This window comes from Notolabrus celidotus, chromosome 22 (assembly GCF_009762535.1).
Source record: "Notolabrus celidotus isolate fNotCel1 chromosome 22, fNotCel1.pri, whole genome shotgun sequence".
Taxonomy (NCBI): domain Eukaryota; kingdom Metazoa; phylum Chordata; class Actinopteri; order Labriformes; family Labridae; genus Notolabrus; species Notolabrus celidotus.
Window position 1 is genome coordinate 19,403,913 of NC_048293.1, and position 27,904 is coordinate 19,431,816.

Here is a 27,904-nt window from a genome sequence, read left to right on the forward strand (position 1 = left end):
GTCAGAATTCTGGGATTAAAGTCAGATTTCTGAGATTAAAGTCAGAATTCTGAGATTAAAGTCAGTTTTATGAGATTGAACTCAGTTTTCTGAGATTAAAGTCAGATGACTGAGATTAAAGTCAGAATTCTGAGATTAAAGTCAGAATTCTGGGATTAAAGTCAGAGTTCTGAGATTAAAGTCAGTTTTATGAAATTAAAGTCAGAGCTCTGAGATTAAAGTCAGAATTCTGAGATTAAGGAATTCTGAATTTTTCCTAGAATTCTGAATTTTTTCTCAGAATTCTGACTTTAATCCATTGCAGGAAAAAAAATGAATGTCCAATATATTTTAACCCTAAACAGTGATTATACATTATCTGAATATCTGTACAGTGTCAGAGATACAAAACAAAGACGTATTCTGACCAAATACAGGCGGAGTGACCACCAGCTAGCTGTAGAGACAGGGAGATACAGGCAGACATGGCTGCCCAGAGAGGAGCGTCTATGTGCTCACTGCTCTACAGGGGACATAGAGACAGAGATGCACTTCCTCCTCCACTGTAGCAAGCTCTCTTTGCTAAGAGATTCCCACTACAGGGAAATTACTAAAATGGTACCAAACTTCCCAGCATTAACCCCAGAAGAAGTATAGAAAATGTAATATATGTAATATATGGTTGATATGTATGTGATGAATATAATATGTAATGAATGTGGTGTGTGATTAATATATATGTGATGAGTGTAGTGTGTTATGAATATATATAATGTATTGTATGAATTTATGTGCTTCGGGAATAACATCTCTTTGTTCATGCCAATAAAGCAAAAATTGAATTGAATTGAAAATTAGTCTGAGATTAAAGTCAGAATTCTGACTTTTTTCTCAGAACAAAAACATAAAACAATAAATATATTGAACCTTAATTCTTTTTTTTCAGGCTGTCATTCTGATGAACACTAAACCATAACAGTGTCATACCTGTCAGATAAATACTCTGTAAATATACATGTAAATAAACAATGCAACAATTCTCCAAGCAGAATTCCATATTTCTATTTATTTTATTATTTAACTACTATTTTTTTTATGTAAAAACTACCTCTGCAACTCACCACTGCACTTTTATCATAATATTTTAGCCTGTACATATTAGTCATGCCTATTTGTTGTTCTTTTGTATTTATAGCTGTTGTTATTGTTATTATATTTGTATTTTTATTAGTATGTCTTATTCTTATGCCTTGTACATAGAGAGCACAGTTTACCAAAGTCAAATTCCTTGTGTGTTCAAGCATACCTGGCCAATAAAGCTGATTCTGATTCTGATTCTGATTCATGGTGCATTCTTAGACACTCTTTGTAAGCTGTGTTTTTAAAGTAGAAGAAGTATTATTGAAACCGAATAAAAAACTAAAAAGCACTGTTTCATGTTAAATCAGTATCCCTAAATAATGAGGCTGAGCTGCTTTTAAATAATAATGATAGCACAGTTCTTATGTTAGGGTTTCTTCTGTGCTCATCATTCCCAGCTGAGCTATCTGAGTTAAATACTCAATTGAAACAGAGTAAGGGCCTTGATAAATTAAGACACTACCTTGTAATTTGACCTCATTCTTCACCTTTATGAAATCAATCTCAGTCAAACCAAAACAGTGGTGAATAAAGCATCTTATTTCCTCAGGGTTAGTCCTCCTGTCCAGCAGGGGAAGATACACACAAACACCTACTGTACTGCTGCATGGCTTCTCAGAAGTCCAGGGCGCATCTATTGTGTCCATTTCGGTATCTGGCTCATGCCTCGGTATAGAATCAGACTCATCGGTGCAGACTGCGTCCCTCTTACAATGGAGACCTGATGTAGACCCGGTCCATGTGATTATATATCTATGCGTGGTGACCCGGAGCTTTCATTAAGGTCAAACATCCTATGAACGTTTCAGGAAGCGAAGGAAAGGAGGAGCTGGGTCAACATTTGTTGTTGTTTCCTCACCTGTATTCACCACCTGTCTGACGGCCCAGTCTGCAGGTCATAGGAGAGTTTCCTCCGTAGAGTTTAATTTGTTTACCCCGGCGGATGAATGGCAATGTCGGCAGTGAGAGCAGCGGGGGGCCCGGCGTCTTTGTCCCGGTTCAGAGGCGCGCTGGTCGCGGCTGTGCTGGGAGATTGTGTCGGAGGAGAGTTTGAAGGAGCGGAGGAGGTTCCCATGGAGAGTGTGCTGCAGCATCTGAACAGCCTGGACGACGAGACCAAAGGAAATGGTGAGAGGAAGGAAAGGATTTAATAACAGTGCACCTAAAACCCTCAGATTTATTGATAGAATTGTGAGCCAAACGTTCAGATGCATGCTCATCCATACAATTTAACCTACTTTCGTTTTACTGTCATGTCAAGCTGTTATTTAGAAACACTGAAGAATTCTAAATGTACTCATTAAAGGTGCAGTGTGTAGAATTTCAGACAGAAATTGAATATAATAATCATAAGTATGTTTCAAATAATCTATAATCCCCTTATTTAATTTTTTGTTTTAGTTTTTGTTGACTTTTATATAGGGATGCACTGAAATAGAAATTGAAATGAAAATTCTCTGCCATTAGTATCAGTAAAGGCGTATGTAGTTTCGTCTTGCACAGTGACCTCTTACTCCATATCTTATAAAACATTCAAGACAAAGCATCACAGCTGATTGTGCATTTTCCGAAATTAAGCCTTAGAAGTAAGTGTGAGAAATCAGAATCAGAATCAGAATCAGCTTTATTGGCCAGGTATGCTTGAACACACAAGGAATTTGACTTTGGTAAACTGTGCTCTCTTTGTACAAGGCATAAGAATAAGACATACGAATAAAAATACAAATATAATAACAATAACAACAGCTATAAATACAAAAGAACAACAAATAGGCATGACTAATATGTACAGGCTAAAATAATATGATAAAAGTGCAGTGGTGAGTTGCAGAGGTAGTTTTTACATTATAAAAATAGTAGTTAAATAATAAAACAAATAGAAACATGGAATTCTGCTTGGAGAATTGTTGCATTGTTTATTTACATGTATATTTACAGAAAGTATTTGTCTGACAGGTATGACACTGTTATGGTTTAGTGTTCTTCAGAGTGACAGCCTGGTAGTCATATCTGCTCAAAATCTGTCAAATATGATTTCAGCAGGTAAAGAGGTTTATCTTTATTCCACCTGTATTAACAACGCCTGTTTTTCTTCTCTTAAAATCAGCATCAGGCCCGGAAATCAAATATTAGTCCATCTAGATATATGATCAAGTGCTCTTCACATCAAAGCATACTTCTCAGATATTATGTGCAGCTATTGAACACTGCATACCTCGTTAATAAGCAGCGCTGGAATACGTATATTGGTGTTTTTACCTCATGCAGTATCAACATTTCTGTGTTTGCATGTGTGACAGGTATCCTCGAGTACAGTGATGACACAGCTATGGCCCGCTGCGTGGTCAAGTCTCTGCTCACTCGTACCGGCTTTGATGAGCAGGACATGGCTCGCAGGTAAAGCTCACACCAAAAGCTTCACTTCCTGGTGTTAATACTTTCCCCCTAAAATCTAGTGAAAACATCACATTCACTCACTAATCAAAGCCCCGGTGTCTCCTTCCTCCAGGTTTGCTAAGGAGTACAGTGCGTCTCCAGGTCGTGGGTATGGTAGTGGAGTGATCCAGGTGTTGAAGAAGCTGTCCTCCCCTCAGCTCACTGATGTGTACCAGCCAGCCAGGGCTCAGTTTAACGGTCGGGGCTCCTTTGGGAATGGGGGAGCTATGAGGGCGGCCCCCTTTGCGCTGGCTTTCCCGGACCAGGTGGATGTTAAAAAGGTGAGCAGTGGGCAAAAACCACCTCACAGTCTTAGATGCACGTTAAAGATGACTCAGATTTTGGTAATTCTGCAGGATGTTCATTCTGATTTCAGCATTTTCAATTGCACATCCAGTTAAACGACCTGAGTCTCCTCTGCATTAAATTGTTTCTCCATACCTGTGCTCTCGCACTTAAACAATTTGAGCTATATCTTGTAAAAGACTATCTCAGCGAATTCATAGAGCTGAAGTTGAGACTGTCAATGAAACTCAAACAGTTATTCTTTCTTTTCCTTCTTTTTCTCTCCAGTACGCTCATCTTGGTGCCATGCTGACACACTCCTGCTCCCTCGGTTACAATGGGGCCGTGCTGCAGGCGTTAGCTGTGCACCTCTCCCTGCAGGGGGCGCTGGACCTCCCTCAGCAGTTCATCAGCAGACTGATCACAGAGATGGAGGAAGTGGAGGCCAACGAGGAGACACGCAATGATGCCAGAATGTCAGTACCACAAGAATCGAGCCTTCTTTGATATCGCTGTTTGAAAGATGTGAATGACTAATGTCTGTCTAAGGAGCTGAGGAATAAGATGATGAGCAATAACAGATCACAGTTACTTTTTATGTATTGATTTAAAGTGACTTTTGTCATGATAATTTCTGATAATGCTGCTACTTTGGAGAGTATTTTTACAAAGCCTGAAAACACCAAAGAGTTCATGGTTCATACTTAGAATTTAGTTTATCTACATGCAAAAGAGCCCCAAATCACACACTTTGTAAGCTGACTTTTAAGTACTGAATAATGCTTGAGTTGCATGTTTCAGGCTACTTTGAATGTGAATCTCCCAGTGACAATGTTTTTCTGTTCAGTCTTAAAGAAGCAGAGAAGCCATTCTGTGAGCGCCTCCACAGAGTGAGAGACCTGATGGACAAGAGCAAAGTCAGCATAGAGGAGGTCATCTCTGAACTGGGTCAGTATCTGCCTCCCTGTGACTTTATCTTTGACTTTTTATCAAGTTTTTTATTTCATCCACTCATCCATTACCGTCTCATATGGTTTTCTTCTCTTATCACTAACCAGTGTCCGTCTTTTCTTCCAGGCAATGGCATCGCAGCTCTCCACTCAGTCCCCACTGCCATCTTCTGTGTCCTCCACTGCCTGGAGCCGCGGGACTGCCTTCCACAGAACTACGGCGGCGTGGAGAGGACGATAGCGTACAGCTTGGCTCTGGGAGGGGACACTGACACCATTGCATGCATGGCAGCGGCCATCGCTGGGGCCCACTATGGCATCGAGACCATTCCAGAATCGTGGATAAAGTGCTGCGAGGGGGCAGACGACGCAGACATGAACGCAGAGCGACTTCACAGGCTGTACCACCAGTTATCACAAGGTGGGGGGAGCAGTGCGGGGGAGCGGAGCTGTGAAGGTTCAGCTGAGAGCCAGTCAAAGGCTTCCAACGGCACAGACAAGAAACACGGAGCCGACTGATTCAACAGCTGGTGTTTGGTGAAAGGACTCTTGAGAAAACACCCCCCCAAAAAAACACACAAACAACATACCTTTCTCAGACTGTTTGTCAACAGGGAACCTGTGGTTGAGGGTCAACATGAAATGTTATTTTACTTCAAAACTGCTCTTAGGTTTTCTTCTTTTCCTCGTATCAACAGGTCATGAGACCACAAAGCTTGCAAAATATAAATAATACTAATAAAAAATAAGCAAAGACACCGCCTGTTAGGAAACAATATCTGAGGCTGAACAAAGAAAAACATCAGTCCCACCAGACAGAGGACACTGACTGTGTGACGACTGGATCACAGACGTTCATGCTGACTTTACACACACAGTTTGCACACATAATAACAGACTTCTCTCCTTCCTGCCTTTTCCTTTCTTGTGTTGAACAATCCTTTGTCATGTGAGTGTTGCACTATGAATTGGCCATGTCTTGTTCTATCCTTTTGGATGATAACTATTTAATAAACCTTTTTTAAATTCACGTTATCTGCGTTAGTTTTTATTTATTTATTAAGAACCAAAGAGGTGGCTGTCTATGAATCACCAATGAACACAGAACTTAGTTTGTGTTAAGAAAGCAGGTCGTCGGTCATGCTAGCAGCTGTGTTAAGCTGTCCTCATTTGCTAATGCTAACATACTATCATGCTTTATTATTATTATCTTTTTGCAGGTTCAGTCTTTGTTTTGTGTTGGTCGGCTCACATTAGTTAATCTACCTATAACACAAAGAACAGATGGACCAGTGGGATTATTTTGCACAGGGCTGCTTCTACACAAAGTCAGGCCTTGAGCATAATTTGTTGAACCCCCAGATTAATCGGTATTAAATCAAGAACTGACCAATAGATCACTGATTAACAGAAAAAAACACTTGTAACTGTGTGTGTATAATTAATTGACTGTGGATCACATCTTATCTCCAAAAAAAATAAGTATATAACTCTGAAATATTAATAACTCTCAGGCGAGCTGACTGTGACGTCCTGATCTTTGTGAAGAAAGCACTGGATGTTCTGTCCCTTGGTGATATTTTAATTTGTTGCAGACACCCGCCTGATGAGGAGACAGCTTCATGCAACAAGTTGCACGAACGTGAGGCCCCCCACATATGGAGTGTTAATTTTAAACCTTGGTACTGATGTACTGACATTTTGAGACATGAAGGACAGCTACTGAACAATGAATCAAATGTGTTCCATGCACTCAGTTTAAAATAATCTTTTTATTCAGTTTCCTGGAGCACTTGACCTTGCATCATTTAATTTACTCCCTTTTCACCAACATTTCTTTATCTAAAACACATTTATTTCAAACAGCTACTTTTTAAGGGGACAAAATGCTCTGCTTTGATATCCTTGTGGCTGCAATGTGACAGATTTCATCCTTGCTTTGGATACAGTGTAGGCTTTAATATGTGCTTCTTTTGTCTCAGTGGTATCAGTGAGTTTGTTGCACAGCAATCGTTTCTCACTATCTATATCTTATTTATATTTTAAATACACACTCTTCTTGCTCCGCTGAATGGTTAAGTCAGTTAATTAAAAATGCGTATTCTGCGACTAGATTTTCATGCACATAATGTCGTGTTCATTTTGAAATATTTTGGAGCAGGAATCTTTTTACAAATTAATATTTATAATAAAAAACAACACCACAACATAGACCAAAAATATTTAAATTCACTCATAAAAATTACATTTGTTACTTTTCACATTCATGAAGTCGCATTAAAAATGGGAGGTAGAATTGAGGAAGTATATTCAAACAGGTGGAGGTGAAACTCCTTCCCTTTCTTTTATTTTTTTAGCTGAATTCAAAGGTTTTTCTCTGCCGGTGCGACCTCTAAAAACAGCTGCAGAAATACTGTTAACTTGGTGAGCAGTCCTGGGCACAGCTTGTAATGGATGAACGGTACGTAGATTATGGCTCCGCTTAGGATAAACAAACTAACGTAGAGGTATTCAATCTGAGGGGTGTCTATGATAGGTGCCAGCACAAGGAATATTGCTGCAATCAGGACCAGTATGGGGAGCACAATCGGGACCTGTGAAGAGAGGAGGAGACAGGCACAAGCTGAGTCTCATCCTTTGTCATCTTTGATGATGGTGTTTTGAGAGTGTACGTGTATGAAACAGACCTTGTACGGCCTTGGGAGCTCGGGCTTCTTGACCTTTAGATAAATAAGTCCAGACAGGGTGATCGCGTAGAAAAACCAGGCAGTGAAGCTGACAACAAGAAGGTAGAGGACTGTCAGGCAAATATTCACAACTTGTACAATGCTTGAGAACTGCTGGTAATAAATAAGAGATAAAGTCATGCACAGAGACTCATCTCTCACCTGAAGTAGTTGACGATGCTTTGGAAGTCTCCTGGGATCAGCACAATGAGAGAGACAATAGTAGTGAAGATCAGGGCTGGAGATGGAGTCAGTCTGTGGACGTGAGCCATGGCTAGAATATCTGGCTACAAAACAAACACAAGTGGGGGTGAATCTCAGTGACATCTTTATTTACTTAGCTGCAGAGAGCCAGACATTTATTTGAACCAGGCTTGTGTAAGAAGCACACATTTCTGATTTTCTCTGATGAGTGTAATTTATAATCTTTTGTACAAACTACATTTTCCTGTGTCAAATTTTAAGTCTCTTAGCGTTCATCATTTCTTAACAAAGTGTCTATTCTGCATTTTGGAGGTACATGTTGTATGACACCCAGTGGAGGAGAGATTCTCACCATGTGTCCCTCTCTGGCAGCAACAAAGCACACACGGCCTCCGCTGAAGAAAGTGCCGTTCAATGAACCGAAAGCAGACAGAGCTGCAGCCACTGACATGATCCAGCCCCAGCTTCCTAACACCTTATTCCTGTGGAGAAAAAAAGTTAACAATCCAGTGTTCTGTTCAATGCATGGTGAACTCTTATGCTATTTCTCCAGGTGGATGGCAGATGTAAAAAAGAAAAAAGTGTAACTCCAATTATCAAATGATACAAAAAAAAAACAATTCCTGTGCATTCACAGGTGTTTGGTGGCTCAATGTAAAAAAGCTGCCAATATTATTTTTGTGGCTGCAGAGATTGCTGTTTAAGGTCTGGTCGACATATATACAGATCTGTATTCACATTTGTGGTTCTATTCACACATTAACAAACTGTTTTGCAGAACTAAAAACTCCATTGGTAGGTTAGGATCCTGGTATTAATGGAAGAAACAGTCAACTTGTCTACCTGAACCTGTGACGTAAACAAGAGGCGCAGCCTTACCCCCAGGTCACTGCAACTGCAGAAGAAGACATGAGCTCTTTAGGCGTCATCACTGTCAGGTAGCTCACATTCACCAGCAGATACAAGCCGGTCACCAGGGAAATGGCTATCACAACAGCCCTGGGAAGATTCACCTGAGAAAAGAAGATAATTTTTAGTCCAGTGGATTAACTTTTATATGTATGATGGGTGTTTGTAAGAGCAACCTTTAGTATGATGGATTGAGCCAGGAGTTAGACTCCAAAGTAGAATGAGATTTGGACCATTGATTAATTCAAGGAAAAAACATCTTCAGAGCTTTATCAAATACTGAGAATCTTTCAGCTACATTATTTTACACACCTGAAGTTACATCAGTGGTAATCCCACCTGTGTAATAAAGCTCTCTCCTGACAAGGTGCTCTGGTCTTTATGATATGTTTTATTGTATTCCCTATCTTTAAAGCTTTGGGTATAAAGCTTTATATTCTATAACGCTGTATGTAAACACCTGACAAGAGTCAAGAGGTGAAAACAAGTCATAGCTGTAAACTTGATTTAACTCTTTGTCATGGAATTATATAAAAAGTATCCTTAATACTCTACAAAGCACTGTTTTTTGCAAACAATTTTATCAAGCATCAATCTGAGGCTACTTAATCTTGCTGACTGCATCATCTTGGAAAATGTCTAACCAGTGCAGTGATCTTTAGAAAGATGGATGTCACATTAATGTTAAGCATATAGTTCCCACAACACAGTTATCACTGCTAACACACTTCATTACAAAACAAAACAAATAGTAGACCTTAAAGTTTCAGTACAAAGTCTTAATATTTTTAAGTTTTCTACCTATTTTGAAAATGTGACGTCCTCATGTTTGATTGTTTCTTCTCCCCGGCCTGTAAACCTCTGTAGTTAATGTTAGTATTTACAATCTATGGCCCAACTACAAAGAGAAGTCAGCTTTGAAAATACTGTGTCATAAAACCTGTGCTCGTTCAGCTGCTGCCTGTTGCTGTATTTTTGTTTTCTACTATCACTGCCCACATGATAACAGCAGTGGTTTGTAAACACCTTTATCACAGTGAGATAAAAGCACAATTGCAGCAGTAAAAAAAAATCACCCTCTTTAAACATCACCTTCAGTGTCTTTGTGTTACGTAGCATTTAAACTTCTGAACAATCTACCTTCTTCCAGTCTCACCTCTGGTCTTTGCAGCTCCTCAGTGACATAGTTGAGGTTGTACCAGCCGGCGTAAGACCAGAGTCCTTGATAAAAAGCCATACCTAGAGTGCTCAAAGAGTACTGAGCACCTTTAAACGCATTCTCAACTCTTAAATTTTCCACAAGGACACTGCTGCTCCTAAAAACCTCCACTATCCCTCCAATCACTATGAATGTCAACGCCAAGACCTTGGCCACCAAGAAGATGACTTGGATTCTGATGGCAACACGGACATTTAAGACGTTGATCAAAGAAACAAGCAGAATGGCCACAGCTGCAGCACACTTCACTACAATCAGAGGCGGATGGCAGTCAGGATAAAAGGGTGCTGAGATGTACTCGGCAATGCTGATTGCCATAGCTGCAATGCCGAACGGCCTTACAACAAGGATGAAAGTGATAGCAGTGAAGAAGGCAGGACATGAACCATAAATCCTCAGTATGTAGATGAAGTCCCCACCAGATTCAGGAATGATTGTTCCAAGCTCAGTGTAGCACAGAGCTGCAAGCATAGCTACAACTCCTGTTAGAGCCCAGATCACCAGACTTGCACCTGCGCTTCCAACATAGGCCAGAACAAACTGCGGGGACATGAATATACCAGATCCAATCATAGTCCCTGAAACAAATGCTATACCGCCAATCAGCCCTATTTCCCGCTTCATTTTCAGACCTTCAGGTTCTTTGTCGGCCATGGCTGCGTCGATCAGAGACAGCTGAATAGATAGACAGAAGATACGTTAAGTGTCTTTCACTCTTACAGTGGACACACCCAAGAATAAGGGAGATAAGGAAGTTGATGCAAACCTGTACACTGTGATCTGAGCATGCGATAGAAGAAAAATCAAACAGTAACTGGCACTTAAAACAATGCACTAAAAACAGCCATATAGAGCTGCTTGAGTTGAACATTAACTCATCTTTAAGTTGTTGTAAATATCATTCCTTTTTCTGGATATGCCCAGCCATGTATGGAGAGCTGCTCTTCTGCCGCTCAAACTTACAATGACTTCTTTAAAGTTACTAAATATTTTCCAAAGAAAGTCAAAGAGCAATAAATTACAAATCGATCAATCAATCAATCTTTATTTGCATAGCGCCAAATCACAACAAACGTTATCTCAAGGTGCTTTACAAACAGAGCAGGTCTAGACCGTACTCTATGTTAAATTATTAACAAAGACCAAACAAGACAGGGTAAGACTCAGTCTGATCTCATCTTAATCCCTCACTTTGCAGTATTTCACAAGTTACAGCAGCAAGGACAAACTTCCTTTAACAGGCAGAAACCTCTAGCAGAACCAGACTCATGTTAGACAGACATCTGCCTCTATTTAAAATCAGTATTCATTCAAAATCTTAATATTTCAGATTTGAGAACTCATGTATAACTTATTGCATTACACATCTCGATCAATCAGGGAAAGTAAACAAATAAATTCTTACTTCTGGATGTTTCAGCTCTTCAGTCACATAATTCAGAGTGTTCCAGCCATCATAGGACCACAAGCCCTGATAGAAAGCAATTCCAATAGAGCGGACACCCACATTTGTTCCCTTAAAGGAGTCGTCAAAACTCTCATTGTGTCCCTGAATAAGCATTACGACACCTCCCACTATGATCACCAACATGGTCAGCACTTTGACGATCATGGAAACCACCTGGATGGCAGTGGCCGTACGTACGCTCAGACAGTTCACTGTGGCCAGAACCAAGATGCTCCCTGCAGCCACACATTTCACCACCAGCACTGGAGGAGTGCAGCCATTGTAAAAGGGTGCCACAATGTATTCTGCAAAACTCAGTGCAATCCCTGTGGCACTGGCAGGTCTCATGACATTCACGAAGCTGAAGACAAAAGTGAAGGCCATCACTCTCCCCGCTGTCCTCAGGATGTAGATGAACTCTCCTCCAGACTCTGGGATCGCTGTTCCCAGTTCAGCATAGCAAAGCCCCCCAAGCATGGCAATCAACCCACAGCAGAGCCAGATAATAAGGCTGGCTCCAGGGCTGCCGATAGTTATCAGCACATACTGGGGTGAAATGAAGATCCCAGACCCCATCATGGTCCCTGCAATGAAGGAGACAGCTCCTACAATCCCCACTTCTCTCTTCAGGTTGAATCTCTGCTCTTCACTCTCCATTGTTTCAAGACATCTGCTTCTTCTGAGGAAATTGCTATTTACAATGGACATGCACTGAACTGGCTGCAGATTAGCAATTAACTGTTGTGTAATGTTAGGGCCACGTCCTCAATGGGAGGATAAATCATCCTTCAACAGCCCCTAAAGGAAGGTGTGGCACGGCTGCTTGTTTCCAATGTTGTTCCTGTAAGAAACAATCACGTTTCCTCTTCAGAGAAAAGATAATTTGATGTCAGTGGTGGGTACATTTTTCAGTGACCTGCACATTGAACTTGTCTCTAAAATACTACTTTGTCTGAGGCTTGTGGCAGATGGTAAAGCTCTTTCAAAATAACTTCAAGACTCCTTTTTCTGAACAAACTGAAAACACATTTCTGCCTCCCAAGGCCCTGTTTTTTGGAACAGTGTGTCAAACGAACTAAACTGATCTTCTAGAACATATATAGATTAATAATCACTTGACTTAACCTTTAAGGAAACACACCTCATGACTCAATGCCACCGCTGGGCCATCCCATCCAAAAAGCCTGAACACACCCTTGGCAGCGGTCAGCACTCATGGTAGGAAGGTTCTTTGTTTGAGTAGCTTTAAGTTAAGACTCAGTGAGTTCTTCCTGCCCATGCTGAGTTCTCTCCAGGTACACATGCCTCTTTACACAGTCAAAAGATATGCTTACTGGGTCAGTAGGTAACTTAATACTGCTCTCTCTTGTTTATGGTTGGCTGTCAATGTGAGCCAGCCCTCTTACATCAAACTCAGCCCATCCCCAACTGAAGCACTGCATTGGTCCTCTGCGATCTGCGGCTCTTTAATAATCTGAAGTGAGGCAGAGGTGATCTTTAAAAGCCAGATGAGATAAAAGGGGATACAACAAACTTATAGGTGACAGAGTTCAGTTAGCCTTAGCGAGGGCACTGACAGTCCTTGAGACAATGGTGAAACTGTAAAGGTCACATCTTATCTTGATGTAGATAAACTTTGTTCCAGATATTGGCCCAGTTTCGCACTTCACTACAGTTTGGTATGGGAAAGTCCTGCAAGAATTCATATTAGCCCCCATCCTACAGCTGGCTCGCTCATACTGGAACGATATGAAAATCCTGCATTGTATAATGATGCTAGAAATAAAAAAACACCTCTCTCTTCCAGCTGAGCCGATGTTTGTGGTCCTTGATTGTTTGATGACTATACAAGGCACATGCAGGAGATGTAGAAGGCAAAATACAAACTGCTTTGTTCACTTTGTTTGCTGTATTGCAGCAATGAGAACTGCACTGTTTCAGCAATCGAACAAGACATGGCTACTTGTTGACTGTAATTAAAAACATACAAAATACTGACCTGCAGATCTGACTTGAAAGGGGGATACTAATAAAAGGAAGTGGTTGCAAGTTATGATTGGAACTAAAAGCACTTAGTCATGCTAAGCAGGCTTCCTTCAATCATTAATATCAATCTTATCTTTGGAGAGTTTGCCCAAGGTTTGCTTGAAATTATTTAATCTAATCTTCACATAACCATATCACTCCACCTTAATCTGTCGGGTTTGATGGTGGTAAAGGTTTTCATCATTCCTTACGAGGCGCACAACATTATTTGGCCTGACATCAGTACTCTGAGCAGCAGCAGGTTGACCAAACAAGACAGGCTCTTTGAAACAGAGCGGTGTGACTAATCTGATTTACCACTGAGCGTCACTAGTGGAGTTGATTTGACACATTTGGACTTCCATGACTTCCTTATTCCTCTGTTTTATGCACTGCTCATTAAAGTCATGCCCCACTTGTTTTGAGGACTAGTAAGTGGTTATCTAGGTCTCAAAAATTGCTGATAACATAGTGCTTCAACTCACCGGACATGACCTCCATAAAGAATCTGTGGAGTATCGTCAAGAGGAAGATGAAAAAGACCTAACTAAGATTTACAGACGAGCTACAGGCTGCTATTAAAGCAACCTGGGCTTCTACAACACCACAAGCTGATCCCCTGCATGCCAGGCCACACTGATGCAGTGATTTAAAGTGAAGGAGCCCCAACCAAGTACTGAGTTCATGCTTTGCAGATGTTGAACATTTAGATGCTGGATTTCTGATTTACATGAGCTACAGTCATGGACGAAAGTATTGAAACCCCTGTAATTTTTCCAGTTAATACACCATTTCTCCCAGAAATTGTTGCAATTACAGATGTTTTGGTATACACGTTTATTTCATTTATGTGCATTGCAACAACACAAAAAAACAGAAGAAAAAAAGCCAAAATTGACATTTTACAAAAAACTCAAAAAATGAGCCGGACAAAATTATTGGCACCCTTTTTAAATCTGTGGGTAAATCATTTTAATTCAAGCATGTGATGCCCATTTAAGCTCACCTGTGGCAGGTAACAGGTGCTGGCAATATACAAATCACACCTGAAGCCAGTTAGAATGTATAAAAGTTGACGCAACCTTTGTGTTGTGTGCCTGTGTGTGTGTGTGTGTGTGTGTGTGTGTGTGTGTGTGTGTGTGTGTGTGTGTGTGTGTGTGTGTGTGTGTGTGTGTGTGTGTGTGTGTGTCACACCAAGCATGGAGAGGAGAAAGAAGAGCAGAGAATTGTCTGAGGACTTAAGAAGCAAAATTGTGGAAAATATGAACAATCTCAAGATTACATTTTTTGAGTTTTGTGTAAAACTATGTCAATTTTGGCTTTTTTTCTTCTATTTTTTGTTGTTGTTGCAATGCACAGTAATGCAATAAACACGTGCATACCAAAGACATTTGTAATTGCAACCATTTCTGGAAGATTTGGTGTACTATCTGGAAAAACTCCAGGGGTGCCAATACTTTCGTCCATGACTGTATACGGCATTATCATCAAAATAAAAATATTTATACTCCTTCAATACAATGAATAAAGAATACAGGAAAGTGTATCTTTTTCAATTCAATTATTTTTTTAAATGTTGTTGTTTTTTTTAAAAAGATAATCCATTTTCTTTAGGTGCAGCTGTATTTTTGGGCTACTTTAATAAATAATATTAAAGTAAATAATGTTCTCAGAGCACAATGTCTATTTTCACTCTCTCTCCTTTCATCTCACTTTTTTTTACAGCCCTTCTTTAATTTAACCTTTATCACACATTATAGTGGTCATAAAAGATTATAATTCAGTCATTTTTTTATTATAGTTTATCACTGATTGTTTGCTGTAAACATTAATCCTTTCCTCTAAGCAGCACTGATTCTGACCTCTGAAGGAATCATTTATCACTTTATTGTTTCAGAGTCTTGGTGTTGTTGACTGTGTCATGTCCAACCATACATAGACTCATTTTTGGTTACTCAATACCTCCTCAGTTGCAATGCCACTAAAACCCAACTTAACCTCTGACTTACCTCTGGACGCTTCAGCTCTTCTGTAACATAATTGAGGTTGTTCCATCCATCATAGGACCACAGTCCCTGGTAGAAAGCAATACCAATTGGATTGATGCCCAGATTGGTGTTTTCAAAGGAGTCTTCAAAGTTCTCAGTGTGTCCTCTGATAAGCATCACTGCACCTCCTACTATGATGACAGCCAGGGCCACAACCTTAGCCACCATAAAGAACACCTGGACTGACATAGAGAGGCGCACATTGAGGCAGTTTACTATGGCCAGTGTTAGGATTGTAGCTGCAGCAACACACTTCACCGTCAGCTCTGGAGGAGGGCAGTCTGGGTAGAAAGGGGCCACGGCATACTGAGCAAAACCCAGAGCCAGTCCTGCAACTCCTGCAGGTCTCACAAACAACACAGAGCTGAAGATTAACATGAAGGCGACGACTGGGCCAGATGTCCTGAGGATGTAAATGTACTCCCCTCCAGACTCCTTAATAACAGTCCCCAGCTCAGCATAGCAGAAAGACGCCATTATCACCAGCAAACCACAGGCTGCCCACACCACCAGACTAGCTCCAGGGCTACCGATGGAGTACAGTACAGTCTGCGGGGTCATGAAGATCCCAGATCCGATCATAGTACCTCCGATGAGGGAGACGGCTCCTACCAGCCCAACCTCCCTCTTCAGGCTCAGCTTCTGCGTCTTGTCCTCCATAATCACAGCTGTCTGACAACTTTCCAACAGAGGAAACTTTCTAAGTCACACTTACAGCAACTTAAGGAGTTAATAATTACGTGGGAGGGCCACTCAGCGGGGTTTAAAGAAGCCTGTTTCACTCGGGTTCTTATCTTCTTAAGGAGGAACAGTATCTTCAGTGACTGTACCAAGGTTAGCCCTATCTTTTTGGCTGACCCGTTATCTTTTTTTAGGGAGCAGAGGCGCAGTCCACCTGGTTTTGGCTCCAACACCTGTAAAGCATCTAGTCTACCATCTGTTTTTCTTCTTCTGTGCTTTTTAAGGTTGTTGATATGCCACAGTAAATAAATTATAATAATAAAATAATGCATAATGGACAAACTATTTCAATCTACATCTGAATGCTGCATGTACTACAAATACTCCTTACTGCAGAAACTACACGTGTCTTTAAAACAGCCTCATGTGGTTGGTTATTCATTGTGAGATCTGTTTTTATTGAGGACAGTTAAGTGCTGACTCCTGCTGCAATACTCATGTGGACACTTGGACAGTGATGCAATGCGTCCAGAATATGTTCCTGACCATCCCTTGTATAGTGCTTATCCAGTTCAGGGTCACAAGGGGGCTGCACTTGGAAGAGGGAAACTAGTCTGGCCAGGGATTCAACCAGCAAAATAAAGCACATTTAGATTTTTAAAGTGTTGTTTTTACATAAATAATTAAGCTAATATTAAGAGAGTTATAAGGAAAATAAGAATGGTAGGGAGCACCAGTTGGGCTTAGTGGTTTAAGTGTGCCATTTCAACATCCTGTATACAATACCTTCATTCCCAGTGCTTTTGTACATAGTGAACTTTAACTATTCTGCGTTTCTGTATATACTTATTATTAATTAATCCAAATTATATTATTTCATTCCTTCTTTCTATTGATATTTTTACTTTTTCATACTGTAGATAAGAGCATTCTGTAACAACTGAATTTCCACCAGGATAAATAAAGTATTTCTGATACTGATTCTGATCCCAGCCTCCAGATGTTTCCTGTCTCTCTCCAACTTTTCTATCTAATGAAATTTCTTTAACAATTAATCCAAATGAAACACTTCACTACTAAATTGGAAACACTCAAATTTAGTATGACATACAAAACAACTTTAAAAACAAATATATTTCTAGGACTTGAGGAACATTTCTGCATTTTTAGCAAAGGTAAAGATACAAAAACTATCAAGGGAAGTTAAAGAGGATGATAGAATATACAGTATACCGACTCTGCAAAGTACACTTTACACAACATGAGTAATGATTGACATCTTATCACAGTTATCGACTACAGATGACAAAATCATTGTTTTATGATCTCCTGACTTTGTGGCGTGATGTTTATGGTGATCTCATCAACAGATCATCTAAAAAAGATTCTTCATGTGTTTGCAAGAACAGTCTCAATGTGATGGAGAGCTTTATATACATTCAAAGAGGCATAAAACTCTCATGTATGGAATGTCACGGCATAGCAACACCTCATCCAGTCAATATATCTACCATCGTCCCTCTTTAATCTGACCAGCTTCATCAGGAGCCTTTCTCCTCCCCTCCTGTAATAAAAAGGTGAACAGCCTTGTTGGAGTGCAGCATCTGTCCAGCTCGCTGGGCTCCCGTGATGGCTGCTAATTTGTGGGCATCATAGCGAGAGTAGAGCGCAGTGCAAGTCCAGCTGGCCCCCTCCTCCTGACCGCCTGCTGCCAGCATGTTACACACCTCGCTGTAGAAGTGGGGGTAGGAGGGCAATCCATAAAATATCAGGTTCTGGATCCCTTTGATGGCGTACCTAAACAAAGAAGTCAGAGGTGAGGATGGGAGCAGGGTTCACTATAATTAACTGGTAATTCCAAAATCTATAAAACCTAGGTAGCACCTTTTTTCTAAGAGAGTCCTTCAGTTTTATAAACACAAATGTCTGACTATCAGTAATGTATACTTTAGATGCAGAAATAATAATTTTGTTTGGATAAGAAGTAATTTTTAAGGAGAGCTGACCTCTTGTAGAAGTGGAAGCGTTCAGTGAAGAGCAGAAACTGTTTGTCCCCCTTCAGGAAGAAGTGTCGGGCTCGGGACACCTCGGACTTGCTGGAGTACTCGCAGATGCTGGTGAAGTTCATCTCCTCTTTCTTCATGTAGTTGCGCAAACGGACGTAGTCAAAGTAAGACGGGATGTAGATAAAGGTGTGGGACATTACAGAGTCCCGGTACTGAGGCAGCACTTTATCTAAAAAGAATGTAAACCTAAAGACGGGATGGGGAACAACAGAAAGCAGAAAAGTAGAATGAGAGTGTAATCTTAAAACTGTGAATGATATCCTTAAAGGTTTTTTTAATGTGAATGTTTTGGCTTAAAAATCAGAAAAAGGTCCTTCCGTATAACCTAAGATAATCTCCCTGAAAAAATTATCAAAGAAATTTATTACCGGGCATCGTGGTCCATGAAGCTGTCAGAGGGGAACATCTGAAACACGTGAGGCAGCTGAACCAGCACCTGGCTGATTGAACCTGTTTTTGGCATGTTCTTAGTCGCAATCTGCGGAAGAAAACAAAACACAATGAGAATTCAAAATAATCCTCCATCTTTAAATGACAATAAAGAAACTTAGTTTAAAATGTTTAAATGTCGATCTTAAAAAGTCATCAGGATAATAGTTAGCAAGGATTTAAGAGAGATTATGCAGCCTGCAGTGAACTGGCTGCTGCACCAGACACGTGACACTGACTCCAGCAATGAGATCATTCCTGACTCTAAATACTGTGTTTGACTTAATTTTAGTCTGCAGTTAATGTTCAGTCCACAGTAGGTGAAATGTTACCTATAAATGTATAAAGGTGAGTACCTGTCCTCGGTAGTTGGCGCATTGCTTGGTGAGGATGTTGTTGATCTGTGGGTCCTGGATGGAACTGAACACCAGAGTCTGCCGGTAATGTTTGGCCCAGTTGTTCAGGCTCCACATCCTCACTCTGGAGAAGTCCACTCCATGTGAGTCCAGCGGCTGCAGGTTCAGGTGCTTCATCACATGCTGTGGAAAGGTGGACATCATCTTTAAAGGTTGGGCTCAGTTTAGGGGGTCAGGGTTTATAACTGCGCATTAATACTTTATTATGATACAGGCCTTGGCGTTGCACTGCCACAGCTTTCTTTATTCTAAGAGCCATGAGCAGAGAAACTGAAGCTACTGCAGGCCTGAAGCCTTTTTTTCTGCAAAGTAGAACAACTGCTCTTCTTACCAATATGTGTTCCCAGTTCTGCATGAGGAAGACGTCTGCCTGGTCCAGCACTAGCAGCTCGATGGAGGACAGAAAATCAAAGTCTCTTCTATTTTCTCCTTCTGCTCCCAGCACTGTACGCAGGCCCAGCGGAGACGCAATGATGATGTCTGAAGAATAAAAAGGCGAGTAGAGACGGATGCTGCTCCTCACGATGGAGATGCCTGGTGAGGAGATAACAGAGGCCGTCAGACAGAAACATTTAAAAAGTAAACATTAACTAGTCTGACTGCTGTTCATTTGACTGTACCTATCCGGAAGTGGTCGTCCACGTTGCCTGAGAAGATGGCGTGGTAGTCGTCCGGTCTCTGCAGATTGGTGGAGTCGTCATCTTCATCTTCTCCAAACTCCTCTTTGAACCTCTTCTTGTTGTTCACCACAATCTTCTTGCTTTTTGACTCCAGCAGGCCGATAAGCGTCTGGATGACTTTAAGAGCTGCACCTCGAAATGGAACCAGAATCAGGACCTGATAATGAACGACAGCAATTAGAAAAAGGGAGGCGGGGCAGTGCAAACACAAATATTTGTTAGTAATTTTGCAAAAGGAAGTTCTTAGGAAATGTGTGACAACAGACCACAGACATCACAAATCAGCTGGACCACATCAAAACCCATGAGGGATCTGGAGAGCCAAATTGTTGCATGTTTGTAAACTGGGGCATCAACTCCTCTCTCTTATTCTGGGAAAAATACAACTATGACCTTAGCACTAAAACAAAGTTTCTATCTAATCTTTAACTGGACAATCCATAAATGAATAATCTTTGGCTGCATACATCACATCACCAATTTAGCTGTTTTGTACTCAACAACAAGAAGTCTAATGTCAAGACTTTTGATTTATGTCCAGTCAACACAAACATGATTCCATGATGCGTCTCTTTGACCTGGTAAAATATCTATGTGCAACTAACTCACCTGACACTGACACACTAACTATGTGATTCATGTCAGAAATCATTATTGGTCAGGAGTTGAGCGCCCCCAAGTGTTAACACTTAAACACAAATACAAAACAACAACAAAGAAAAATCTACTAATGAAGTAGCTCCTACATGAAGGAAAATACACTTGTGGAGACATATGTTCAAATCTACAGCAAATAAAAACTTTGAAATTGTGGACAAGCACGAGAACTGCTGTTCATACCAAGCAGCAACTTCAGGAAGCATGACATGAAAGCCACAGAGTAATGTTTAAAACATGATGATGGACAAAGCAACATAGACCTGTGCCATTTAGCATTTATTTCATTGCTAGATGCAAATATCTAGAAAATATTCATCCTTCTGCGACCTTAAATGTTTGTATTCATCCTTTGATGTGTCACTACAGGATCCCCATGATAGCACTAAACAAGCATCATCATCCTCGCCCACACACTTCAGGTGAATTTCTCTTGATATTTCCCCCTCTGTTCTCACATAAGCTCACCCTAACTTCTTGCAGACACTAAGGGGTGGCAGGAAAAGGTCTGTGTAAATTTAGAGTGAAAAGTTTGACTGTCTGTATTCCCTTGTGCATCCCACCTGTGGAATCCAGCTTCAGCATGTGTAAATCCAGCTTCAGTTTACCTTTGGCCGCGTCAGTCCCTGGTCTCTAGGTTCGTCCTGTGGCTCAGCTCCAGCTTTAGTCTGAATCTTTTGCTCCCTCAGTAGTGCGTTGTGGGCCAGGACCTGGGAGTTAGCCTTCAAAACATGGTTCAGCACGTGGAGGCAGTATGCACTGCGGACCTGAGGGCCCTGGTTCAGAGGACAGGTCTCTGGGTAGTAGAGGTCCTTGTAGGAGCCCATTAGTGCCAGCAGCTCGAGTTGCAGGGAGCTGATCTCCTTGGCCTCTCCTTCAAGGTCCGAGCACTGGTTAAGATTCTTCCAGTTGGACTCTAAAAGTTTGTGGAAAACAGGGAGATCTGTGTCTTTGTGTTGACCAACAGATCCAAACTTCTCCAGGGGATTGGTAGAAAGTAACGTCCCCAACTGTGGCCACTATGAGGAAAGATAGAAAAGCACATGATCAATATTGACCAGTTCAGACTTCTGAAAGTTTGTCCATTCTGTCAGAATGTGCAGTAATTACCATGATTTGAGCCTTTGTCTTGCTGCCGAATGTTATCTTCTGCACATCTTCCTCACTTAACTCTGTGCTCAAATGCTGTGAAAACAAGTCTGCATGTACAAAACAAAAAGGGAAACAAAACAGTCATACATACACAACATCTAGCACGAAAACTACAACACAGAGAACTTATTTCACTCTCTCCTCACCTTTGCTGTCTTGCTCAGCAGTTGTTTCTTCCTCCTCTTCTACTCCGTCCTCGTCCAGGAAGTTGGTCTCCAGACAGAATTTGGACTCATTCTCTTTGTCTTCAAACTCTTCACCTCCTGCTGCTTCCTCTGGCCCTGCCTCTCCTTCAACTGCCTCAGTCAGATCCTCACCTGTATCTTCTGGTTCTTCCTCCGCCACTTCATCTTCATCCCCACTCTCATCACCAGCTAGATCACTGTCCCCTTCATTTAAAAGCATCATGATATTAAGTTAACTGCAAAATCTTTATGCATGCTTTAACGTTTTGTGTTAAAAATAGACAGCTTACCTTCAACGAGAAGCTCTTCTTCCTCCTCCTCCTCCTCTTCTTCTTCATCACTGCTCTCCTCTTCACTGTGCTCATTACCGGTGGACTGACTGAGAGTTGACAGAAGTTTCTGATAAGCTGATTTCTGCTCCTCTTCCTCTTCCTCTTCGTTATCCTCCAGCTCACCGGGCTCAGCGTCAGAGTGTTCTGGGCTTGCCGGCTGTTCAAGCATGTTAGAACAGTATTAGTCAAAATCTGAGGAGCAGGTGAAAACAAAGAGTGAATGGTTCATCATTCTTAGTGCAGTCCAACTCACCAGGTCCAATATTTCAGTCCGTTCAGGAGCTTCTTTGACTCTGTGAAAAAAAACACATCAGTATTGAGTAATGTTGCGACTTTGAGCTTCTTTTGTAAGACAAAGTAACAAAGGTCTTTTCTTTTCTGCATCCTGTGGGATAACTTAATCTTTAGAATGCATCTTAAAGAGGGAGGAGACATGCTAGATCATGAATATCCAGATCAAAGTGACACTTACAATAAAGGTAAAAAGAAGCCAGATCAAGTAAAACAAGAATAAAAGTCAGATGTGTTGGAGACGGTGTGGTTTAAGGGAGGCAAATCATTTTTATGTATTTGAGTTTGTATAAGAAAGCCATTCAGAAAACTTTAGGGCAGGGGTGTCAAACGTGCGGCCAGCGGGCACAAACCGGCCCGCCAGAGGTTCCAATCCGGCCCGCGGAAAGATTTTGCAAAAGTGTATAAATTACAGAGAAGACATTAACTGCAATTTTTCAATAACAGTAACTACTATTTCAAATCATGGTGTTGGCGGAGTTTTTTCCCAAAGTAAGAAAATAGATGACTTGCTGTTTGCATAATCCATTTGAGATGCATAAAGACTTTTTAGAGCACTATAAGATGATCCACTACCTACTAACACTAGCACTACACCCCTGCATACAACACTGTCTGGAAGCAAACTGTTCATGCTGGAGCTGAGGGGTCCAAAATAGTCAAGTTTACCTACTTCATTATTATAATCTCTGTTCTTTTGCAGTTAACATTACACTCGGTGTCAGGTGAATGTGTAACCTGTGTGTTTGGTGTATTCGGCCCACTATGAGACTCGTCATGGCAAAAAATACAAAAAATACAAAAGCTGTTTTGGTAGAAAGATAGTTCATTGAATGTGAATTGAATGAACATTTTCAGAATGTACTTTTTTTGCACTAAAACAAAAGGGAAAATTTTGAGTTGTCCTTCTCTATAGGTTATTGTTATGATTTTACTGGTCTGGCCCACTTCAGATCAACTCGGGCTGTTTGTGGCCCCTGAACTGAAATGAGTTTGACGCCCCTGATTTAAGGTTTTCAGGAGAGCGAGACTCCAGACAGACCACCAGAGAGCCCTCTTCATGATCTCCGGGGACTTCAACCATGTATTTATTTTCTACATAGCTTATTCCGTCTTCTGTACATACCTTTTTTTATCATTATTTTCATTGCATTTGTATATATATCTTCTTAATTACTCATTCTATTAATATTATTTGATATTCTTAATTATTGTGTATAGGAGCAACTTTTCTGACTGAATTTCCCCCCGGGATAAATAAAGTATTTCTTATCTGATCTGATCTGACCCAGTTATGCTGAAGAGTGATAAAAAGATTCTGCAGCCACATGAGATGACTTGCATGTTAGGATTTTGGAAGTTTTAAATTAGGGTGGTCATACTTTTTCAGTATCAAACAAACAACTCCCCCTTTAGTGTTTAAACTATAACAGTAAACTCTCCTAGCTGTGATGCAAATAGTTACATTCTTGATAAATTGCTTAATTAGTATGTGTACGAAAACCTAATATTTATAAATATAAACAACCAGAAGTCTTGCTTTTACCTCAGGCACTGTGTTCATTCAAACAGTCACAGATTAAACTAAATAAAAGCTGACATTGTGCTGCTCCCTGTATCTGACAAACCATTTCTCTGAATGAAACTTAGCTAGCTGGCAAACATTAAAGTCGCTAAAATACTCTTTACAGCGAGCAGGAAAGTGTTACGACAACTTACACATCATGAAAAGGATGCTCCTCTCCAAACTCCTTCAAGTGCTTCTTCTGTTTTTTGGATAAAGTCGTAAAAAGCTGTTTATTCTGTCTTCTTTTCCCCATGTTGACACTGTGCTGCACATGTGGGTTTCCTGCTTCTTCTTCGCTGGTTTGTTTTGAGCATTAGAGGCACTAACCTACCGCCTACAGGTCCGGAGGGGAACTACAGGTTTGTGGATCACTAGAGGAAACAATATCCCAGCTTTGACTTGTTTTTATTTTTGTACTTGGTCATTAAAGACAGATAGAAATATGCCAATAAAGCAAATTGAATTGAATTGAATTGAATAGAAATATGAAACAAAAATATGAAAAGCAAATTTTGTACAATAGAAATGATCATATACCCTTCAGTCACTTGCATATGGAAGGCAAAAGTGGGCCATATTCCTTATTACATTGATAGATGTTTGTATATAAAAAAAGTATTGACATCAGCACACATAATATTTATGTTTTTTATTTTTATATTTTTATGAACTGTGTTTATTAGACTTTTTAAAAAAAATATAATTTGACATTTGTGTTGAATAATTTTAATTAACAGTGTCATATAAAAATAATAATAAAACAATACAATCCTTAAATAATAATAGATAAATAAATAAATGGACATAATAGTACAAATCATTACCATTAGTACAATAATAATAATAATAATAATAATAATAATAATAATAATAATAATAATAATAATAATAATACAAAAAGAAAATAAATGAATTATTACACATATATACACATTCACAAAAATGTATACACACATATATATCCATGGACGATTAAAAACGATTGTGATAATGTGTATATGACATGACTTAATAGATTCCAACAAGGTAAAAAAAAAAGGTGGTTTTACATTTCTTATTAAGGATTTTTTTTGTCCATCCCAATATCTTATAGAATTTTACTTTACCTATTAAAAAGATTAGATTAAATAACTTGATTTACAAACTTTTGTAATACTGAAGATTTTAAATTTTTTACACATTTGCAATTCCATTTCCTGTTGCATGTGTCTCCCCTTTTAGTTATTTTATTTTCTTAGGTTCATTTAGTTTCTCAATGTGTACATACTGTATATTGTCTATTTTTTTGTGCTGGCATGTGTATAGACTGTGTTCTGTGTGCTCTTGTGAACTTATCTTGTACAAAAAGGCATCTCCTTATCCTGGTTCTTTCTTTTATAACGCTTTGTAAAATAGAGCTTGATTGGCTTGTCTTCATGGTCGCTTGGTAAGGTTTAGGTAAGTTAGTTCCCTCTTGTTAGAAAAGAAAGTTGTAAAAAAAGTCTAAAAAGGTCATCTTAGTCCTTAAAGGGTCATTATTGGCCATTGGTTGCATAATAGAGGATACGCTGGCTGTGTTTCTTTTAGAGACTAGACACTGTAATGTAGTCTACCTTCTGTTAAATCCTGATCAATAATTGAGTATGGTAATATCAATTTACTGTTTGCCTGTTTTAGCTGTTGCCATGGTACGAGCTCATCTTTTATTAACCATACTGGTGTCTAGTTTGTGTACTCGGGGTATTTTCAGCTCATTTTGACACGTGAATGGGGATATTATTGTTTGAAAATTACACACCGTGATGGCTTAGGCTGAAAAAGCACCTCTGGCCTTTTTTAAGAATGAGAGGAAACATGTGAGGCATTCTTGGATTTCAATGGAGATGCCAAAACTAAAAGAGGACAAAGAAAAGGCTGGTAAAACCGTGCGGTTCAGAGTAGCATCTGCCAACAGTGGCCGGGTCCTGACAGAGGTGTTCAAGGATGAAACAGCCTGGAGCAGCTCAGTGTCGGACTCAGTGGACTCTGACTGCACCAGCAGTCCAGAGACAGAACAAGGGAGTTCACCCCCAACCAGCGAGGCCAACAGTCACCTGAACGGTCTGATGGTGGTGGGATCTGCTCAGGAGGAGAACAGCGGTGAACATGATGACCTGCTTCTGTACGCCAGTGCCAAGAGAGAGATGGTCTTCAGCAACAAGCGGATCAATATCTGCAGCAAGAACGGGACCATTCGAGGAGTGAGGAACAAAGTGAGCGCAGGCCAAGTTCTCTTCAACAACCTTTCCAACATGTACTCAGTAAGTAGATCTGGCTTTGTTTCAACCTACTACTCCTACTGCTACTTCTTCTACCTCTGCTAAATTTGCCCTCCAGTCCCATGCAAAATCTTTAAGAATTCAGAAAAAGAATCTCTTGGATGTGATTCAACTTTGCCCTTCAAATCTAAATGTAGCCAAAGTGAAAAATGATTGAATCTTTCTCCTCTTACACTGAAGATCATAATATCACCAGACTTTCATCCCAAATACATCATCTAACAATTGAACCCCAAAGAGCATCTTACCATAAATAAATTGGTAATACTCAAGGAAATAAATAAAAAGATGTAATGTAGAAGCTGAACTGTCAGAATATCATCACAAAACCATGTTTTAGTTTATGACTGTCAATGAACTAAATCTTTACAAAACATGTGATACTTATTGAGCATGAAAAAACAGAAAGCTTAACATTTTTACAAGATGAAGAGTAGAAACTTGCAGAATCTCTGGTTTTAAATCTGCCTCTACATGCACAGTCAGCTCGTATTACACACAGGCTCATCATAGAGCCACCTCTGCCATCTTGATCTTATCATTAAATTATCTTAAAACTAATAAATACTATGTATTATTTTAATTTTGGTGAGGATACTTCTGTTTTTAAATATTTCTCATATCAATCAATCAATCAATCAATCAATCAATCAATCAATCAATCAATCAATCAATCAATCAATCAATCAATCAATCAATCAATCAATCAATCAATCAATCAATCAAGCTTTATTTAAAGAAAGAAAGAAGCAGAAGTAAAACAATGGCAAGACATATTAGGGGAAAATAATAATAATAATAAAAATAGTACTAATGAAAATGAAAATGAAAATCTAATAAAATTAAATAGAGACTAATGCACACCAACAATAAAGTATGTGTAATTAAAATAAGTTAAAGCATCAAAATTAAAAATACAAATATTTAAAATAGATTTAAAAAGGGTAAGGATGAGTGTTGAAAATAAAACTAAGGCTAAAAATATCCCTGAAACTGAGTATATAAATAAAACAGATAAATTAATTATAAATAGACTAAGATAACAGTTAAAATTACTAGAATAATAAAGCAACATTTAAATCAATATAACAGTAAAAGGCAAATAATAATGTTGTTAAATTGAATCCACCTTTTTCATCTATCCTGTCCTCTTCTATCATACACCTTTATTTTCTTTGTTTTTCAGGGTTCCCTTCGTCCACAGAAAAGGAGACCGTGGGAAAAGGAGTAAACAATCTGCAGCAGTTTCACAGTTTGGTCGACATGAAGAATCAGCTCGGATGGAGATTATCCTACAGTTGGTACAAGCCACTGAAGCCAGTACTCACCGCTGAATTTAAACTCACTAAATCTGATTAAACAAACTCATCAGTGACTTTCTGTTTCACTATTTACTTTAAAATAACTCACCACATATTTCAGTTCATTGGACTTTCTAAGGACTTTTGTCGGGTGCCTGAAAGGTTTTGTATTTTTAAAAGGCGCTGTTAATTTGCCCTGAATTTCATGTGATTTTGATATTTGATGGAGTGTGTTCACAGCAAAAAGATGGATGATGTGAACATGGATGTTTTTATAACACTTTTTAATGACTGTCACGTTGTAAAATGAATGTGCTTCATAGTATCTCTAAGTTACAGTGAATACATGAACTTTACCTTCTTTTAGTGATGGCAAAAAATGTAATGCTCATTGAAACGCTATCTGCCTGTTGTTTTTTTTTACATTTGTTAAACTCCTAGGACAGTCTAACTTACAGTTTGTAACTATGATTTAAACAACT

At 39.7% G+C, this 27,904-nt stretch overlaps 4 protein-coding genes across 6 annotated transcripts; 2 read left to right on the forward strand and 2 right to left on the reverse strand.

The window, feature by feature from the left end:
* Window positions 1-1,777: 1,777 nt before the first annotated feature.
* adprs (ADP-ribosylserine hydrolase) lies at window positions 1,778-5,820 on the forward strand. The gene is made up of 6 exons (XM_034675135.1): window positions 1,778-2,247; window positions 3,420-3,516; window positions 3,629-3,836; window positions 4,129-4,316; window positions 4,688-4,788; window positions 4,918-5,820. Exons 1-6 carry the CDS (start codon window positions 2,067-2,069, stop codon window positions 5,307-5,309), a joined length of 1,167 nt encoding a protein of 388 aa, XP_034531026.1. The 5' UTR covers window positions 1,778-2,066; the 3' UTR covers window positions 5,310-5,820.
* A 723-nt stretch (window positions 5,821-6,543) lies between these two features.
* On the reverse strand, window positions 6,544-16,126 carry zmp:0000001267 (b(0,+)-type amino acid transporter 1). 3 transcript variants are annotated; one of them, XM_034675120.1, is made up of 6 exons: window positions 15,330-16,126; window positions 8,600-8,733; window positions 8,073-8,202; window positions 7,679-7,803; window positions 7,478-7,565; window positions 6,544-7,384 (listed from the first exon to the last, which is right to left on the reverse strand). In XM_034675120.1, exons 1-6 carry the CDS (start codon window positions 16,026-16,028, stop codon window positions 7,154-7,156), a joined length of 1,407 nt encoding a protein of 468 aa, XP_034531011.1. In that variant the 5' UTR covers window positions 16,029-16,126; the 3' UTR covers window positions 6,544-7,153. The 3 variants fall into 3 exon arrangements, with proteins under 3 accessions (XP_034531011.1, XP_034531009.1, XP_034531010.1); XM_034675118.1 differs by lacking the exon at window positions 15,330-16,126 and adding an exon at window positions 11,254-12,069; XM_034675119.1 differs by lacking the exon at window positions 15,330-16,126 and adding an exon at window positions 9,786-10,517.
* Window positions 16,127-17,130: 1,004 nt separating this feature from the next.
* utp25 (UTP25 small subunit processor component) lies at window positions 17,131-24,155 on the reverse strand. Its single transcript, XM_034675117.1, has 12 exons — window positions 23,977-24,155; window positions 22,220-22,259; window positions 21,925-22,123; window positions 21,596-21,838; window positions 21,408-21,496; window positions 20,906-21,316; window positions 19,581-19,797; window positions 19,292-19,494; window positions 18,901-19,083; window positions 18,484-18,593; window positions 18,056-18,301; window positions 17,131-17,846 (listed from the first exon to the last, which is right to left on the reverse strand). The coding sequence occupies exons 1-12, from the start codon at window positions 24,075-24,077 to the stop codon at window positions 17,591-17,593; spliced, it is 2,298 nt and encodes a 765-aa protein (XP_034531008.1). The 5' UTR covers window positions 24,078-24,155; the 3' UTR covers window positions 17,131-17,590.
* A 1,156-nt stretch (window positions 24,156-25,311) lies between these two features.
* On the forward strand, window positions 25,312-27,496 carry grxcr1b (glutaredoxin and cysteine rich domain containing 1 b). The gene is made up of 2 exons (XM_034674407.1): window positions 25,312-26,103; window positions 27,308-27,496. Exons 1-2 carry the CDS (start codon window positions 25,681-25,683, stop codon window positions 27,350-27,352), a joined length of 468 nt encoding a protein of 155 aa, XP_034530298.1. The 5' UTR covers window positions 25,312-25,680; the 3' UTR covers window positions 27,353-27,496.
* Window positions 27,497-27,904: the final 408 nt, after the last annotated feature.

Bases quoted from the DNA above. Each gene is read 5' to 3' on its own strand.
- adprs (XM_034675135.1), top strand. From the start codon at position 2,067: ATGGCAATGTCGGCAGTGAGAGCAGCGGGGGGCCCGGCGTCTTTGTCC. The intron at 3,517-3,628 runs GTAAAGCTCACA...TCCTTCCTCCAG, and splicing joins GAGCAGGACATGGCTCGCAG to GTTTGCTAAGGAGTACAGTG. The intron at 4,789-4,917 runs GTCAGTATCTGC...CTTTTCTTCCAG, and splicing joins GGAGGTCATCTCTGAACTGG to GCAATGGCATCGCAGCTCTC.
- zmp:0000001267 (XM_034675118.1), bottom strand. From the start codon at position 12,003: ATGTCCATTGTAAATAGCAATTTCCTCAGAAGAAGCAGATGTCTTGAA. The intron at 8,203-8,599 runs GTAAGGCTGCGC...TTTTCTCCACAG, and splicing joins GCAGTTGCAGTGACCTGGGG to GAATAAGGTGTTAGGAAGCT. The intron at 7,385-7,477 runs GTCTGTTTCATA...CTCTCTTCACAG, and splicing joins AGCTCCCAAGGCCGTACAAG to GTCCCGATTGTGCTCCCCAT.
- utp25 (XM_034675117.1), bottom strand. From the start codon at position 24,077: ATGGGGAAAAGAAGACAGAATAAACAGCTTTTTACGACTTTATCCAAA. The intron at 22,260-23,976 runs GTAAGTTGTCGT...TTTTTTTCACAG, and splicing joins GAGCATCCTTTTCATGATGT to AGTCAAAGAAGCTCCTGAAC. The intron at 21,839-21,924 runs GTAAGCTGTCTA...TTTTAAATGAAG, and splicing joins AGAAGAGCTTCTCGTTGAAG to GGGACAGTGATCTAGCTGGT.
- grxcr1b (XM_034674407.1), top strand. From the start codon at position 25,681: ATGGAGATGCCAAAACTAAAAGAGGACAAAGAAAAGGCTGGTAAAACC. The intron at 26,104-27,307 runs GTAAGTAGATCT...TTTGTTTTTCAG, and splicing joins ACCTTTCCAACATGTACTCA to GGTTCCCTTCGTCCACAGAA.